This window comes from Salmo salar, chromosome 10, assembly GCF_965601325.2.
Source record: "Salmo salar chromosome 10, fSalSal1, whole genome shotgun sequence".
Classification (NCBI taxonomy): Eukaryota; Metazoa; Chordata; class Actinopteri; order Salmoniformes; family Salmonidae; genus Salmo; species Salmo salar.
In genome coordinates this window covers 105,281,561-105,298,667 of record NC_138300.1, presented here as the reverse complement: position 1 = coordinate 105,298,667, position 17,107 = coordinate 105,281,561, and the positions used below count along the sequence as shown (strand labels likewise).

General features: G+C 46.9%; 1 protein-coding gene across 5 annotated transcripts in view; it reads right to left on the bottom strand.

Annotated features, from left to right (window-relative positions):
• The window catches only part of LOC106561395 (SLIT-ROBO Rho GTPase-activating protein 1), a 189,446-nt gene that overhangs the window by 29,826 nt on the left and 142,513 nt on the right, over window positions 1–17,107 (bottom strand). For 3 of the 5 annotated variants that reach the window (XM_082957315.1, XM_045688311.2, XM_045688309.2), the window contains exons 12-15: window positions 7,769–7,877; window positions 5,436–5,496; window positions 4,334–4,411; window positions 886–1,020 (exon numbers count right to left, since the gene is read on the bottom strand). In XM_082957315.1, coding sequence (XP_082813441.1) covers window positions 886–1,020; window positions 4,334–4,411; window positions 5,436–5,496; window positions 7,769–7,877 — 383 coding nt within the window. Of the gene's footprint in view, window positions 1–885; window positions 1,021–4,333; window positions 4,412–5,435; window positions 5,497–7,084; window positions 7,119–7,768; window positions 7,878–17,107 lie in introns of all 5 variants that reach the window. The other 2 variants (XM_045688310.2, XM_082957316.1) reach the window with 1 other exon arrangement.

Genomic DNA, 17,107 nt, shown 5'->3' with positions numbered 1-17,107 from the left:
CTGAAAATGTAGACAACAGGGAATCCCCATCACTCACACACTGGCTGCACAATGTAAACCAATGCCATATCTCTAGCTCACATACACACACAAGGCGGAGAGTGCACACACAGAATCCCCCCCCCCCCCCCCCCCCCCCATTCTCACACACACCAAAGGCATTACGGCAAACGTTGTGTACAGTCCGTGACCCACACTAGCCAGTCCATTGTTCTTGAACAACAGTGGCTACTCCACTAGTCCCCCCTCAAAGCCCCCACATGACATCTTATAAAAGGTCAGAGTGAGTCCCACAAAGAGCGGACTGAACTATGCAAGACCGTGTCACACTGCCGTTACGGTAAGAGAACAATATGGCTGTCTGTGACAGAGTAGTGAACTCACCACTGTATGGTTTGATGTAAACACTACTGTAATTGTGCGTTTATACTTTTCATTACCCAACACCAGGCTGTATGGTGAGCTTTGTGTCTTAGCTCACCACATGAATGCTCTAGTCAGTGGAGAAGACAGTCAACAACACAAAGTGGTGCTATTCACCTCCAGGCACAAAGACGAGATAACACAATGCTACTGACGAACACACCACAGAAAAGTAAGTAGTAGCTATGATGTTTGTGATGATTTCCCCATAGTGGGACGTTAAGAGTGGACCTGTGGAGGGTATGTGAACACCAACTAATGACTTACATGGCTCCTAGAGGGCATCTGCTCCATCTGAATCTCACAATGTATACACTTCCATTGAATATGTAGACATTAAGTTCAACTTTGCAGTTGTACGCACGTCTGTGTGTGTGCTCGTACATGCTTTGCTTGTGTTTATTATAATGTAGCAACCCCAGCTGTGCTGGTCCAGAGACAACGTCGAGCAGAGGAACTTACTGACGCAGGAGAGGAGGTCGTTAAATCTTTCCTTGGGCAAGAGGGATTTCTCCAGGCCCCGGAAGTAGAGTTTAAGAACCCCGGCAACCGAGTTGATGTCGTGGTTGTTCTCTTCATCTGTCAGTGGGTCGTTACCTGGGATATTGATAAGTGTATGTGAGGGTGTTGTATGCATGCAAATAATACATTTCCCCTGATTAGAAGGAAGTTTGAAACGTACAAACAAGCTATGCCCATTTGACCAGGGTACATTGTAAACATGTCAATGTTTCTGCTTCTTTCATTAGCTTAATAAGTTCTTTCCAGTGTCAACTAATTATCTCAAAACAGAAAATTAACTAGCAATTAAGCAAAGTCATATTCTGCAGCTCAAATGAACTATATCATTGATTTCCTGTGTTTGCTTTTCCTTCTGTCCCTATGTGCTGCAATCCACTGATGCTATCAAATGTGTGAAGTGTAATTTGACTGACTGAACTGTCAATCCTGGACAGTATAAAAGTATTGGGCTGACTGTACAATAATATGTGTCACGTCCTGGCCAGTATAAGGGTTAATTGTTATTGTAGTTTGGTCAGGACGTGGCAGAGGGTATTTGGTTTATGTGGTTCGGGGTGGTGTTTTTTCGAAAAGGGCATTTGATTTAAGTATTCCGGGGTTTTTGGGCACTGTTCCTTGTTCACGTATTTCTATGTTGATCTAGCTGGTTGTATGTCTATGTTTGGTTAATTGGGGTGGACTTCCAATTGAAGGCAGCTGTGTGGTGTTGCCTTTGATTGGAAGTCCTATATTAGTTGGGTGTGTTTGTCTGTGTATTTGTGGGAGATTGTTTCTTGTTTAGCGTGTGTGAGCCTAACAGGACTGTCTAGTAATCGTGAGTTCGTTTTGTTATTTTGTATGTTCATTTTTGAGGTTATTAAATGTTCAAAATGAACCATCTCAACTCTGCTGCATATTGGTCCTCTTTTTCCGACGATGATTTCGCTATATCGTCAGACGACGAAGAAATCCCTGACAGAATCTCCCACCAAACCAGGACCAAGCAGCAGAGGAAGGAGCAGTGGGATTTTGATTTGGACAAAAGGGAGAAATGGACATGGGAGCAAGTTATGGCCGGAGAGGGCCAATGGAGAAAGGCGGGTAAGGACCGGGAACGTTACCGAGGAACGCGACTGGCGTTGAAGCACGAGAGGCACCCCCAAGAATTGTTTTGGGGGGGGCACACGGGTAGTTTGGCTAAGCCAAGGAAGAGCCAGAAGCCAGCTACCCGTGGTTATATGGAGGAGCGTATGAGGTGGAGAGCGCCATGTTTCGCTGAGGAGCGCACTCTCTCACCCATACGCACGCACAGTCCGGTGCGCGTTATTCCAGCCCCTCGCAGGTGCCGTGCTAGAGCGGGCATCCAGCCTGGTAGGAGGATGCCTGCGCAGCGCATCTGGTCGCCGGTACGCCTCCGAGGACCAGGCTACCCAACTCCCGCTCTACGCACGGCTACCATCAGGCCCCTGCACAGCCCAGTCCGCCCTGTAAAAGCACCCCGCTCGTACAGGGCTACTAGTTCCATCCAGCCAGGACGGGTTGTGCAGGAGGTAAGATCAAGTCCGCCTGTGCGCCTCCATAGCCCTGGGTTTCCAGCTCCTGTCTCTCGTGCGGACCCGGAAGTGCGTCAGCCCAGTCCGACTCGTCCTGTTCCCACTCCCCGCACTAGCCTAGAGGTGCGTGTTCCCAGTCTGGTACGTCCAGTACCAGCACCACGCACCAGGCTTCAAGTGCGTCATCCCAGTCCGACGTCGCTAGAGCTGCCCGTCAGTCAAGAGTCGCCAGAACTGCCCGTCAGTCAAGAGTCGCCAGAACTGCCCGTCAGTCAAGAGTCGCCAGAACTGCCCGTCAGTCAAGAGTCGCCAGAACTGCCCGTCAGTCAAGAGTCGCCCGAACTGCCCGTCAGTCAAGAGTCGCCCGAACTGCCCGTCAGTCAAGAGTCGCCCGAACTGCCCGTCAGTCAAGAGTCGCCCGAACTGCCCGTCAGTCAAGAGTTGCCCGAACTGCCCGTCAGTCAAGAGTCGCCCGAACTGCCCGTCAGTCAAGAGTCGCCCGAACTGCCCGTCAGTCAAGAGTCGCCCGAACTGCCCGTCAGTCAAGAGTCGCCAGAGCTGCCCGTCAGTGAGGAATCGCCAGAGCCGCCCGTCAGTGAAGAGTCGCCAGAGCCACCCACTAGTCAGGAGCTGCCAGAGTGGCCAGACAGCCCGGAGATGCCAGAGTGGCCAGACTGCCCGGAGATGCCAGAGTGGCCAGACTGCCCGGAGATGCCAGAGTGGCCAGACTGCCCGGAGATGCCAGAGTGGCCAGACTGCCCGGTGATAACAGACTGCCCGGCGATGCCAGACTGCCCCGACTGTCTTCCGGGTCTGCCAGAGTGGCCCGACTGTCTTCCGGGTCTGCCAGAGTGGCCCGACTGTCTTCCGGGTCTGCCAGAGTGGCCCGACTGTCTTCCGGGTCTGCCAGAGTGGCCCGACTGTCTTCCGGGTCTGCCAGAGTGGCCCGACTGTCCTCCGGGTCTGCCAGAGTGGCCCGACTGTCCTCCGGGTCTGCCAGAGTGGCCCGACTGTCCTCCGGGTCTGCCAGAGTGGCCCGACTGTCCTCCGGGTCTGCCAGAGTGGCCCGACTGTCCTCCGGGTCTGCCAGAGTGGCCCGACTGTCCTCCGTCCCAGCCCGAGTGGCCCGTCTACCCGGAGCTACCGGGGTGGGTCGTCTGCCCGGAACTGCCAGAACCAGAGCCACCTCCAGATATAGGTGGGTTGGGGAGGGGGGGTGTAGCACAGTGCCGTCGTTGACGGCAGCCACCCTCCCTTCCCTCCCTTTAGTTAGGGGGATTTTTTTGGGGGGGGGGGGGGGGGGTTGTTATTTTTGAGGTGCTTCCGCACCTTTAGGGGGGGTACTGTCACGTCATGGCCAGTATAAAGGTTAATTGTTATTGTAGTTTGGTCAGGACGTGGCAGAGGGTATTTGGTTTATGTGGTTCGGGGTGGTGTTTTTTCGAAAAGGGCATTTGATTTAAGTATTCCGGGGTTCTATGTTGATCTAGCTGGTTGTATGTGTCTATGTTTGGTTAATTGGGGTGGACTTCCAATTGAAGGCAGCTGTGTGGTGTTGCCTTTGATTGGAAGTCCTATATTAGTTGGGTGTGTTTGTCTGTGTATTTGTGGGAGATTGTTTCTTGTTTAGCGTGTGTGAGCCTAACAGGACTGTCTAGTAATCGTGAGTTCGTTTTGTTATTTTGTATGTTCATTTTTGAGTTTATTAAATCTTCAAAATGAACCATCTCAACTCTGCTGCATATTGGTCCTCTTTTTCCGACGATGATTTCGCTATATCGTCAGACGACGAAGAAATCCCTGACAATATGTTAACATCCTACAGTACCTTACAGTAACATAACATCCTACAGTACCTCTCTCGAATGAGTTCTTGATGTCATTGATTTCCATCTGAGACCCGGACACACGGAATATCCCTTGATGTTGAAGGCCTGCAGGGAACAAAGAATGGCAGAGGGGAGAGAGAAGTAGAGACCCGAGAGAGAGAGAGAGAGAGAGGAAGAGAGAGGTGAGACAGAAAGGTAGACACACACGTTTAGTCCATTGTGACAGGCAGCCAATATAAAAGACCACCAGTGCAAAAAGAAAAGCCAGTTTAAGTCCCAACTAAAGGGCACATCCCATTCCTCTTGCCCTTCACTTTTCCAATTAAAGATAATTAATGAGGGAGAGAGACCGCAACCAAGTCTTACTAAAGTGCCCTCCAGCCAGGATTAGCATTTAATAAGGAGAGAGGTCAGTTCAGAACTTAATTAGTCAGGGTCTTCCCCGCTAGAGACAGCCGCCCCCAGTAAGACGTTGCCAGTGTCCGCAAAACACAGGGAGGTCAGTTCAGAACTTAATTAGTCAGGGTCTTCCCCGCTAGAGACAGCCGCCCCCAGTAAGACGTCGCCAGTGTCCGCAAAACACAGGAAGGTCAGTTCAGAACTTAATTAGTCAGGGTCTTCCCCACTAGAGACAGCCGCCCCCAGTAAGACGTCGCCAGTGTCCGCAAAACACAGAGAGGTCATTAGCATCACGCCTTCAAAAGTTTAAGCCGACGTGTTCTGTTGGAGTTTTATTAATGCGTCTCACAGTGATAGTCTAACTAACCTATTTGACAGTGTGTGTGAAGGGAGTGTGTGTGTGTGTGTGTGTGTGTGTGGAGTGTGTGTGTTGCATCCCATTGGCTGCATGGACAGATGCTGTAAACAAGATGGCATCTGCATAGTCTTTCCCATGACTGTGACTAAAATGGAATGGATTCTAACACGGACACGGGAAGAATGGAAACACCCAGACAATTAACACTGAAATTGCCGCAATGTTACCCTTGACCAGAGGAGAAGATTTAGCACCACACAGTCATTTTGGACTGTTACACTTGATTGGCCTGCAAGAGGTGAGAAAAGGAGAGAAAATCATAGCTGTCGCATTGCAAAACAAATACAAGTAATTGATGGATGACCAGCTCACCATAGAGATTGATGAATCGAATACAGCTCTCCACCACACGGGGAATCGCTTGTCCAGAGTCCTTCACAATGAGAGGAAGGACATGTCATATTAACAGACGCTCATTCTGACCTCAAATACATTATCTCATTCAGTCTTTACATGCTTATTTTGTTTCGAAATGCATGCCTCCATTATTATACTTAATGGGTGAAGGGAGAAATGACCGGTGACATTTTACTGTAGCCACCCTTATGTATGCATTCATAAAGCCTTTATAATAACTACATATGATATTATAACATCTGCCATAGGCATATAAGGGACTACAGTAAAGTGTTACCAATGATCATACTGAAGGTTTACAGAGACAGACTAAAGTTTTGCAGCTGCAGAACCATTCATGCCCAGTCCCTGTCTCTCACAATACCTCAATGATTTTTATAGATCACAAAATCTACCGTAGTGACTCATTGACTACGCTGACAGGCCCATGCAAAGGGTTTCTCTTAGCCAATACAACTCAATGGGGCTTCAGTGGTACTAAACATGGCCTCTTGATCTTGTTTTATTGTGTTACGTCAACACTTGAGTGCACACTTGGGACACTGATAAGGGATGTGAGGTTATGTCACTACCACACAGTCCATATGGAGTGGAGAGAGAGGAGGAGGAGTGAGAAAAGAGGAGAGTGAGAGAGGAGCTGTCCCTTTACAGAGAACACATTCCTCCCTCCCTCAGTAGAAGGGTACAAGAGCTGCACTCCAGAGTACACTTGGCCGAAGTACCAGCTGCTAGCTCCCTGCTGAGGCAGAGAACTCTTACATGCTTCGAATAATGTTGTGGATCGGTTTTCACTCAGGGGGAGTAGACACATGGCCCTAAACACATCAACCATGCCGGGATTCCAGGAACCACCGGGTACCAACGCTCTGTAGCTGAGGACTAAGCAAGACAGACTATGTTGGGAGGAATTCAATATCTGTCAATGTAGATGTTGCAAGGTCTGAAATAAGTGTTGGGAATTCTACGAATTTTACAATGTAATCTAAGCCAAATTGTAAGTATAGGGTACATTTTCAATTAATAGGGTACAGGTCAAATTGTACTTCATAATCCAGTTGTAACCCTGGCACAGGAATATATGAATAACGATATCAATAAAATGACATCTATAGATGTGAGCAGTTCAGTCTGTCAGGGCAAACCTCCAGGGAGTTAGTATTGCACATCAACACAAACGGCTGAAAGATTATCACAGACAGGAAGCGGAGAGGATGTTAGGGGCAGAAAAAGAGACAGACAGAGATAGGAAGTCAGCATAGACAGTAAGACTGTGACAATACCAGTATCGCAATATTTTTTCCATGGCAAAAATGAAAACACAAAGCAAACCAAACTATTTGGTCCTTTAAAAACCTGCTGTATGTAAAATATTGTGTGCAATAGCTTGCAAAATAAATAAATGTGCCACTGGATGACAACATAATGATGTTTCTTTCCAACATTAGGGAGGTATTCCAAAAGAAGTTAAACCTGCTTCATGTTTTGTTTCCTTGCCATGATACTAACGAGTATGGCAATACTGTTATCACCCCGGCCCTGACAGACAGACAGACAGGTAGCAGTAGGGACGGGTCCCTCTCCACTCCACAGTGTCTCCACTCTACCTGGTGTCTGGCGTGCGAGTTCCGTCGTCCGCGGCTACGAGGAAGCATAGAAGGAAGCAGAGAGAGCGAGAAAGAGGTGAAACCCAGATTAAATCACCACAGCAGCCAGCTACAGTACCACAGCCCAGCCCTCACCCCCCACACACTGAGAACAGAGCTGGCGTCAAACGCAGGGGAAGCAGCAGGGCATTGTGGGGAGGTGGTGGATTCCTTATCGCTCTGGCCACCATCCCCTGGCTGTCACATATATCCTGCTGACAATGGCTGCTTTCATACCAGCCAGAGAAGAGAGAGAAGGAAGAGAGAGAAATAGGGAGGAATACCAATGCCCTAGCTGACAGCAGTGACTCGGGGGAAAGATGGAGACAAACATATTTCCCTCCATCCTGTCCTCCTTCCCACCACCCTCCCCCTTCATCCCGCCCCACTGTACTAGTGTGCCCTCTGCTCTGCCATCATACCTCCTTCCCTGGATGCACTCTGTCAGTAGCAATGCCGCCCCTGTGCTTCCCCAACGTTTGAGACTATAGAGAGAAACGAAAAGATAAAATCTCTGACTGGTGTGGTCAGCCTAATGATCAGACCCCAGGAAAAAGACAGTGTGAGTGGTTGAGTTACGGTCATTATTATGGAAACGGTCGGAGAGACGGTCGGTAGCAGTCCAAGACCAGACTTGACCAGTACCTTGACAAAGGACTCCAGATTGCCATTAAACAACTTAACGTTAAAGACCGAGCGGGGCCTAGCCCTCCTATTTGTGCCACTGTGAGGTTTGGGCGGCACATTGGGAGGCCTGGAAAATGGGAGACTGTGTTAGAGAAATCTCCTACCATGAACATACACAGTTTGTCTGAACTCACCAATGTCCGAAGTTCAAAAATCTGACATCTGAGATTTCAGACAAACTACGCACGCAAATGCGAACAATCCTAAACTATCACACAAAAGTGACTTCTTGTGTTGTGAAGTCGTGTATGGTGTCACCCAGCCTGTCATGTGAGTTTGAGTGTTAGTCGTGAGATGACGCTGGGCCGGATCCTGATATCCCCACTAGTCTGTCACCATCTCCTAGAGAGAGATTATTAGATAGAGGGTTTGATATCCCCACTAGTCTGTCACCATCTCCTAGAGAGAGATTAATAGATAGAGGGTTTGATATCCCCACTAGTCTGTCACCATCTCCTAGAGAGAGAATTACCACCCAACTTCAAAAGGTCATGAAAATACCAGGCCTGCTGGGAGGAGTGTGTGGGGGCGCTGTGCGGCAGCATCCACCTCATGTCCCAGTGGGAGAGGGTGTGTGTATTTGTATTTATTATGGATCCCCATTAGCTGCTGCCAAAACAGCAGCTACTCTTCCTGGGGTCCAGAAAAATTAAGGCAGTTTATACAATTTTAAAACATTACAATACATTTACAGATTTCACAACACAATGTGTGCCCTCAGGCCCCTACTCCACCACTACCACATATCTACAGTACTAAATCCATGTGTATGTATAGTGCGTATGGTATCGTATGTGTGTGCATGCATGTGTCAATGTTTGTGTTGCTTCACAGTCCCTGCTGTTCCAAAATGTGTTTTTTATCTGTTTTTAAATCAAATTTTACTGCTTGCGTTAGTTACTCGATGTGGAATAGAGTTCCATGTAGTCATGGCCCTATGTAGTACTGTGTGCCTCCCATAGTCTGTTCTGAACTTGGGGACTGTGAAGAGACCTATTGTTGCATGTTGTCACGTCCTGACCATAGTAAGAGGTTATTTTCTATGGTAGAGTAGGTCAGGGCGTGACAGGGGGTGTTTTGTGTTTTTCTATGTTTTGTATTTCTATGTTTAAGTTCCAGTTTTTCTATTTCTAAGTTTTTTTTGGGGGGGTTGATCTCCAATTGGAGGCAGCTGGTCCTCGTTGTCTCTAATTGGAGATCGTAGGGGTTTTTCTTCCTGGGTTTTGTGGGTTATTATATTTTGAGTAGTGTTTGTTTCTCTCTGCGTCACAGTTTGTTGTTTTGTCAATTCAGTTATTTATGTATTGCAAAGTTTCACGGATTTAATAAAATGTGGAACTACAACCACGCTGCACTTTGGTCTGCTCCTTTCGACAGCCGTGACACATGTGTTGTGGGGTATGCATGGGTGTCCGAGCTGTGTGCCATTAGTTTAGACAGACAGCTCAGTGCAATCAACATGTCAATACCTCTCATAAATAAAAGTAGTGATGAAGTCAATCTCTCCTCCACTTTCAGCCAGGAGAGATTGACATGCATATTATTAATATTAGCTCTCCGTGTACATCCAAGGGCCAGCCGTGCTGCCCTGCTCTGAGCCAATTGCAATATTCCTAAGTCCTTTTTTTGTGGCACCTGACCACACGACTGAACAGTAGTCAAGGTGCGACAAAACTAGAGCATGTAAGACCTGCCTTGTTGATAGTGTTGTTAAGGCAGAGCATCCCTTTATTAGACAGACTTCTCCCCATCTTAGCTACTTCTGCATCAATATGTTTTGACCATGACAGTTTCCAATCTAGTGTTACTCCAAGCAGTTTAGTCACCCCAAATTGCTCAATTTCCACATTATTTATTACAAGATTTAGTTGAGGTTTAGGGTTTAGTGAGTGTTTTGTCCAAATACAATGCTTTTAGTTTTAGAAATATTTAGGGCTAACTTATTCCTTGCCACCCACTCTGAAACTAACTGCAGCTCTTTGTTGAGTGTTGCAGTCATTTCAGTCGCTGTAGTAGCTGACGTGTAAAGTGTTGAGTCATCCGCATACATAGAAACTATGGCTTTACTCAAAGTCAGTGGCATGTCGTTAGTAAAAATTAAACGCAAGGGACCTAAACAGCTACCCTGGGGAATTTCTGATTCTAACTGGATTATATTTGATAGGCTTCCATTAAAGAACACCCTCTGTGTTCTGTTAAACAAGTAACTCTTTATCCACATTATAGCAGGGGGTGTAAAGCCATAACACATATGTTTTTCCAGCAGCGGACTATGATCAATAATGTCAAAAACTGCACTGAAGTCTAACAAGACAGCGCCCACAATCATTTTATTATCAATTTCTCTCAGCCAATCATCAGTCATTTGTGTAAGTACTGTGCTTGTTGAGTGTCCTTTCCTATAAGCATGCTGAAATTCTGTTGTCAATTTGTTTACTGTAAAATAGTATTGTTTCTGGTCAAACACAATTTTTTTCAGAAGTTTACTAAGGGTTGGTAACAGGCTGATTGGTCGGCTATTTGAGCAAGTAAATGGGGCTTTACTATTCTTGGGTAGAGGAATTACTTTAGCTTCTCTCCAGGCCTGAGGGCACACGCTCTCTAGTAGGCTTAAATTGAAGATGTGGCAAATAGGAGTGGCAATATCGTCTGCTATTATCCTCAATAATTTTCCATCTAGATTTTCAGACCCTGGTGGCTTGTCATTGTTGATAGACAACAACAACAACAAAAAGTCACCTCTTCCACACTGACTTGATAGAATTCAAAAGTACAATTTTTGTCTTTCATAACTTGGTCCGATATACTTGGATGTGTAGTGTCAGCGTTTGTAGCTGGCATGTAATCTCTAAGTTTGCTTACCTTGCCAATGAAAAAGTCATTAAAGTAGTTATCAATATCAGTGGGCTTTGTGATGAATGAGCCATCTGATTTTTCCCCAAATTTCATTTAAGGTGCCCCAAAGCTTTTTACTATCATTCTTTATATAATTTATCTTAGTTTCATATTGTAGTGCAGTTTTTACAGTCATTTTCTTAATGGGTGCATGCTTATTAGTAACTGGAATAAGTCGTTTCATAAATGAGTCAAGTGCAGTGTTCTGTTGGGGTGGTACGCAAATTGGAGTGGATCTAGGGTTTCTGGGATGATGGTGTTGATGTGAGCCATGACCAGCCTTTCAAAGCACTTCATGGCTACAGACGTGAGTGCTACGGGTCGGTAGTCATTTAGACAGGTTACCTTAGTGTTCTTGGGCACAGGGACTATGGTGGTCTGCTTAAAACATGTTGGTATTACAGACTCGGACAGGGAGAGGTTGAAAATGTCAGTGAAGACACTTGCTAGTTGGTCAGCACATGCTCGCAGTACACATCCTGGTAATCCGTCTGGCCCTGCGGCCTTGTGAATGTTGACCTGTCTAAAGGTCTTACTCACATCGGCTGCGGACAGCGTGATCACACAGGTGCTCTCATGCCTGTTTCAGTGTTATTTGCCTCGAAGGGAGCATAGAAGTAGTTTAGCTCATCCGGTAGGCTCGTGTCACTGGGCAGCTCTTGGGTGTACTTCCCTTTGTAGTCTGTAATGGTTTACAGGCCCTGCCACATCTGATGAGCGTCAGAGCTGGTGTAGTACGACTGTATTAGACTGTTTCTCAAAACAAGTAGAGAGAATTTTCATAGAATCACCCTCAAATATTTCCTCCCAAGAGCCTTTGATCTTGATTATAACACAAAGAGCATTTGCATGCAAAGTACAGTATTTCTCCCTCTTTCTCTCCCTGTGAGAGAAAATTCAAAGGGGGGAGAGATTCAGAACCATTCTGCAACCCAGAGCGAGAGAGAGCGATAGAAAGAGAAATAGAAAGAGCGCGAGAGTGAGATAGAAAGAGAGAGCAAGAGAGATAGAAAGAGAGCGTGAAAGAGCGAAAGAGAGAGCGAGAGAGAGCCCGAGAGCGAGAGAGAGTGAGAGGACGAGAGCGAGCGAGAGAAAGAGAGAGAGAGAAAGACAGAGAAAGATGGAGAGAGAGTGAGTTTTAAATAATCTTTATTGGGTCTGGGAACCCACAACACAATAAAAACTCATACAAAACCATAGTTACACATCAATTAAAAACACAGTACAAAATCCTCCTCCACAGTAACTAAACACAACAGACTCTGAATAACCCATATACTCATAAACAGATCCATATTGTTAACCAGTTTGTAATAGGCAAACTCAACCCTCAGTCTCGCTGCCAACATTCCCTCCAGCATTCCCACCACATCCACAGACCCCTGTCCCTTTCGGGTCTTCCATATTGCTAATTTAGCTGCCCCTAACACAAAATTAAGCAAAATAACTACACCCCTTCGACTAAACCTGTACTTTAGCCCAAATATAAACTGTTGGGAAGAGAAAACCTCTCCCAAAGCTGAGAAGTGATCAGGTCAATCATCCCGACCAACCTGGGACACTGTAAAAACAGATGTGCCAGAGTTTCTGACTCAGCAAAGAATGGACATCCTTCCCCAACTGTCGGAACCAGGTGTACCAGATGCATATCGGTGGCTATGGCTCCATGTATTATCCTCCATTGGAGGTCAGCTGTCCTCTTTTCAATAGGCAGTTTGTATAAAGACCGCCAACAGCCTTTTGGGGATGCACCTGGACCAAACACACCCGCCCACCTCGTCGATTTTACCCCTTCCAGGGAAGAGACATGGGACACTTTTACACAAAGTTTGTACAGGGCCTTCTTTCCCACCTCCTTGAACTCCCCCAGCTCCGGGGTATCGAATGAAAGCAGCATCCCCACGTCCTCCTCGAATGACCCCGCCGCAGCACTAACAATCAGTGCAGGGAACACATAATCCAGACCCTCCTTCCACCGATCAGAATTGGAAGTGTCAGTCACATACTGCAGATGAAGTACTGGCATGGAATCACAGACCTCAGCGACGACCTTCGTCAGTAGGTGAGATGATCGAATCCCCGCTCTTTCTCCCAGCTCCTCCAACGATCTGCTCCTGCTCCGCATCAGATGACCCAGCTTGGTACACCCCACACCTAACAGACATGAACGTAGGCTGGCTGAACCCAGAGCACGGGACTGGATGGCAGTGTTGTAAAAAAGAGTCTCTTCAAAAAGCCACATCCCTAGTGGCATGCCGGCCTTATGGGACTTGACAAGAACTCTCCAAGCCTGCATAACAGACTCATAAAATGGAGTCAGGCCAGACAAATCACCCCCTCCAGCCTTAAGAGGAAAAGGTGCTTGTCTAAGCCCAAACAGCCTGCTCTCCTCATCAATGTGTAGGCTGTATTGGCCCAGCTAGAACCGTTACTGTACAACAGTCTCTGGGCTGCTTGAAGCCGGAAAGCCATGATCCTGGAAGAAATATCCACCAGGCCTTGCCCACCCTCGTGCAGTGGCAAGTACAGGGCTGCAGCTTTAATCGTGTTGTCCAGACCAGAAGAAATTGACAAGGGTCCTCTGAAGCTCTTGTATCAGACAATCATGGCTGTACAATCATCAGTCTGTGCCACAGGGTAGAGGCAGCAAGATTATTAGCTACCAGTACCCTATCCCTATAAGACAGCTGGGGTAGCACCCATTTCCTCCTTGACAGTCTGGCACATACTTTCTCCACTACACCCTCCCAGTTATTTTTCTGAAATACATCAGAGCCTAAAATACATCAGAGCCTCAAATACATCAGAGATAAACCCCCAAAGTCTTCATCCCATCTCTGCCCCACTGAAGCCCCCCTGGTAACCGTGGAGTGGACCATGTCTGAAGCTGACCTGCCCACAGCGATTCACTCTTTTCCCAATTGACTCTAGCTGAGGAGGCCCCCTCATACACCTTTAAAGTGTTTGAGAGAACCTTAACATCCTCAGCCCCTGTAATAAAACTGTCACGTCATCTGCATACACAGACAGTGCTATCGTGGGACCCTTCATTACACCTGGCACAGACAAACCAGTAAGCCTCACTCTTAAAAAACAAAGCATTGGTTCAATTGCCAGACAATATAACTTCCCTGAAACTGGGCATCCCTGCCTGATGCCCCTTTTGACAGGGATGGGACAACTCAAACCACCCCACACCTTTACCATACATGAGGCCCCAGCATACAGTAAATTCATCCAAGACAAAAAAACATCCCCAAACCCAAAGGCTTTCAATGTTTTGAACAAGTACTGGTGGTCCTCATGATCAAAGGCCTTCTCCTGATCCAAAGAAAGCAAACCTACATTCACATAAAACAGTTTACAAATGTCTAAAACATCTACTATAGAGTGGTCAGGTACACAGTAAGACTGGTCCTTGTGGACCAACAGCCCCAGATACTCTTTCAACCTGTTTGAAAGACATTTTGATACAATTTTATATTCTGCGCACAGCAATGCAACAGGTTGCCAATTTTTTATAAGAGCCAAATCCCCCTTTTTTGGCAACAATGAAAGCACCGTATGTTGACAGGATACAGGAAGAGATCCCTCAGGAAAAGATTCGAAAACCGCTTCATAAAAATCCTCCCCAAAATCTGTCTCCGCACCACGTGCTCTCACCACTGGTGTCCCCCAGGGCTCTGTTCTAGGCCCTCTCCTATTCTCGCTATACACCAAGTCACTTGGCTCTGTCATATCCTCACATGGTCTCTCCTATCATTGCTATGCAGATGACACTCAATTAATCTTCTCCTTTCCCCCTTCTGATAACCAGGTGGCGAATCGCATCTCTGCATGTCTGGCAGACATATCAGTGTGGATGACGGATCACCACCTCAAGCTGAACCTCGGCAAGACGGAGCTACTTTTCCTCCCGGGGAAGGACTGCCCGTTCCATGATCTCGCCATCACGGTTGACAACTCCATTGTGTCCTCCTCCCAGAGTGCTAAGAACCTTGGCGTGACCCTGGACAACACCCTGTCGTTCTCCACTAACATCAAGGCGGTGACCCGATCCTGTAGGTTCATGCTCTACAACATTCGCAGAGTACAACCCTGCCTCACACAGGAAGCGGCGCAGGTCCTAATCCAGGCACTTGTCATCTCCCGTCTGGATTACTGCAACTCGCTGTTGGCTGGGCTCCCTGCCTGTGCCATTAAACCCCTACAACTCATCCAGAACGCCGCAGCCCGCCTGGTGTTCAACCTTCCCAAGTTCTCTCACATCACCCCGCTCCTCCGCTCTCTCCACTGGCTTCCAGTTGAAGCTCGCATCCGCTACAAGACCATGGTGCTTGCCTACGGAGCCGTGAGGGGAACGGCACCTCTGTACCTTCAGGCTCTGATCAGTCCCTACACCCAAACGAGGGCACTGCGCTCATCCACCTCTGGCCTGCTGGCCCCCCTACCTCTGAGGAAGCACAGTTCCCGCTCAGCCCAGTCAAAACTGTTCGCTGCTCTGGCACCCCTATGGTGGAACAAGCTCCCTCACAACGCCAGGACAGCGGAGTCAATCACCACCTTCCGGAGACACCTGAAACCCCACCTCTTTAAGGAATACCTGGGATAGGATAAAGTAATCCTTCTAACCCCCCCCCCCCTAAAAGATTTAGATGCACTATTGTAAAGTGGTTGTTCCACTGGATATCATAAGGTGAATGCACCAATTTGTAAGTTGCTCTGGATAAGAGCGTCTGCTAAATGACTTAAATGTAAATGTAAAAGACCCCCAAAAGCGCTTATAAAACCCAGATGGTAAACCATCTATGCCAGGGGCTCGGCTTGTTGAGAGCAGCATAACTGCTGTGGACAGCTCCTACAGAGTAATGTCAGAGTCCAAAGAAACTCTCTGCTCAGGGCCCAATTGAGGATGTCCATGTAACAACTGTTCAGTACACAGAGAATCACAATCCTCCGCCTTATAGAGGGCAGAGTAAAAATCCACGGCATGTTGGCGCATTTCACTGTCATCCGTGGTCACTTTCCCATCAGAGAGACGAAGGCAGACCATCTGTTTACGTTGCAATGTCGACTGTCCTAGGTTTTTTTTTAAAGCGCTAGGAGCATCCATATCCTTGAGGGAAGCGAAACGAGACCAAATCAAGTCACCCTTCACTCTTTCATGTAAAAACAACCTCAGTTCATGTCTCTTGTCCTGTAAGTTCATGACTAATCCAGGGTCGTTCTGAGTGAGCAACTTCAATTCAATAGATTTGATGTCCTGTTCAAGGGCCCTGATAGTCTCTTTAACTTCAATACGAGACAGGGCAGTATACTGTTGACAAAACAATCGTATTTGGGCCTTCCCAACCTCCCACCATTGTCTCAAGGACTCAAAATTCCCTTTTGTAACCCTCCATTTTTCCCAAACAACAAAAACCTTTCACAAAACATGACATCATGTAACAACTTAACATTAAAATACCAGTAAGATGATGACCTTCATGGACAGGACAAGTGAATATCAACAGTAACAATATGGTGATCAGAGAAACCCACAGGATATAATATCACAGTTTCCAACCCTACTACAGTAGTGCCTAGATACATAAAACCTGTCTAACCTTGCTGCACTAACAGCCATATCTGTTGGCTGGGCCTCCCTGCTCTGAATCAATGACATGGTCTATAAGTGCATAATGTTATATAGACGTATGTCTACAGTTCAGGAAAAAAAAAACTGAAAAAGCAGAGGATGTTCAAGATCGTGGGCTACCTTTCAATATAATAGTGCACAACTTTTAGCCATGTGTACTGCCTAACTTTTGCATTCCTTACTCTCCACACATAAGAAAGCTCAAACTCAGTTAATAGACCAGACAGGCAAGTGGCTGACTGCAGATGAGGTTCTTCAGCAGTGCGGTCAACAGTAAAATCCACTGTACAGTTCCAGTCCCCCCCTAAAACCATACACCCCTCTTCGTCACACTGTCGTAAGGTTTCCTTTATTTGATCAAAAACAGCAATACGCTCTGTACCCTCACTAGGAGCATAAACATTCAAAAAAACTAATTAAAAAAAACATAACATTCACCTTGACCAATAAAGCCCGTCCCTTGACAATCTCTGTTGTAGATACCACAGTCACCCCTAAGCCTGAGGAAAACAAAATTGCCACCCCAACACTGAAATTAGTACCATGACTGAGTATATGCTGCCCCTCCCACCACATACCCCAGTCAACCTCATTAGCCTCATCACTATGTCTCCTGTAGAGAAACTACATTAAGCATTTTCTGTTTTATTACTTCTAATACCCAGGCCCTCTTATTCCTGTCCCTTCCACCATTAATATTGAGAGAACCTACCCTTAGTACCTCCATATAGAAAAGAGAAAGGAAAAGCAGAAGAAACCACATA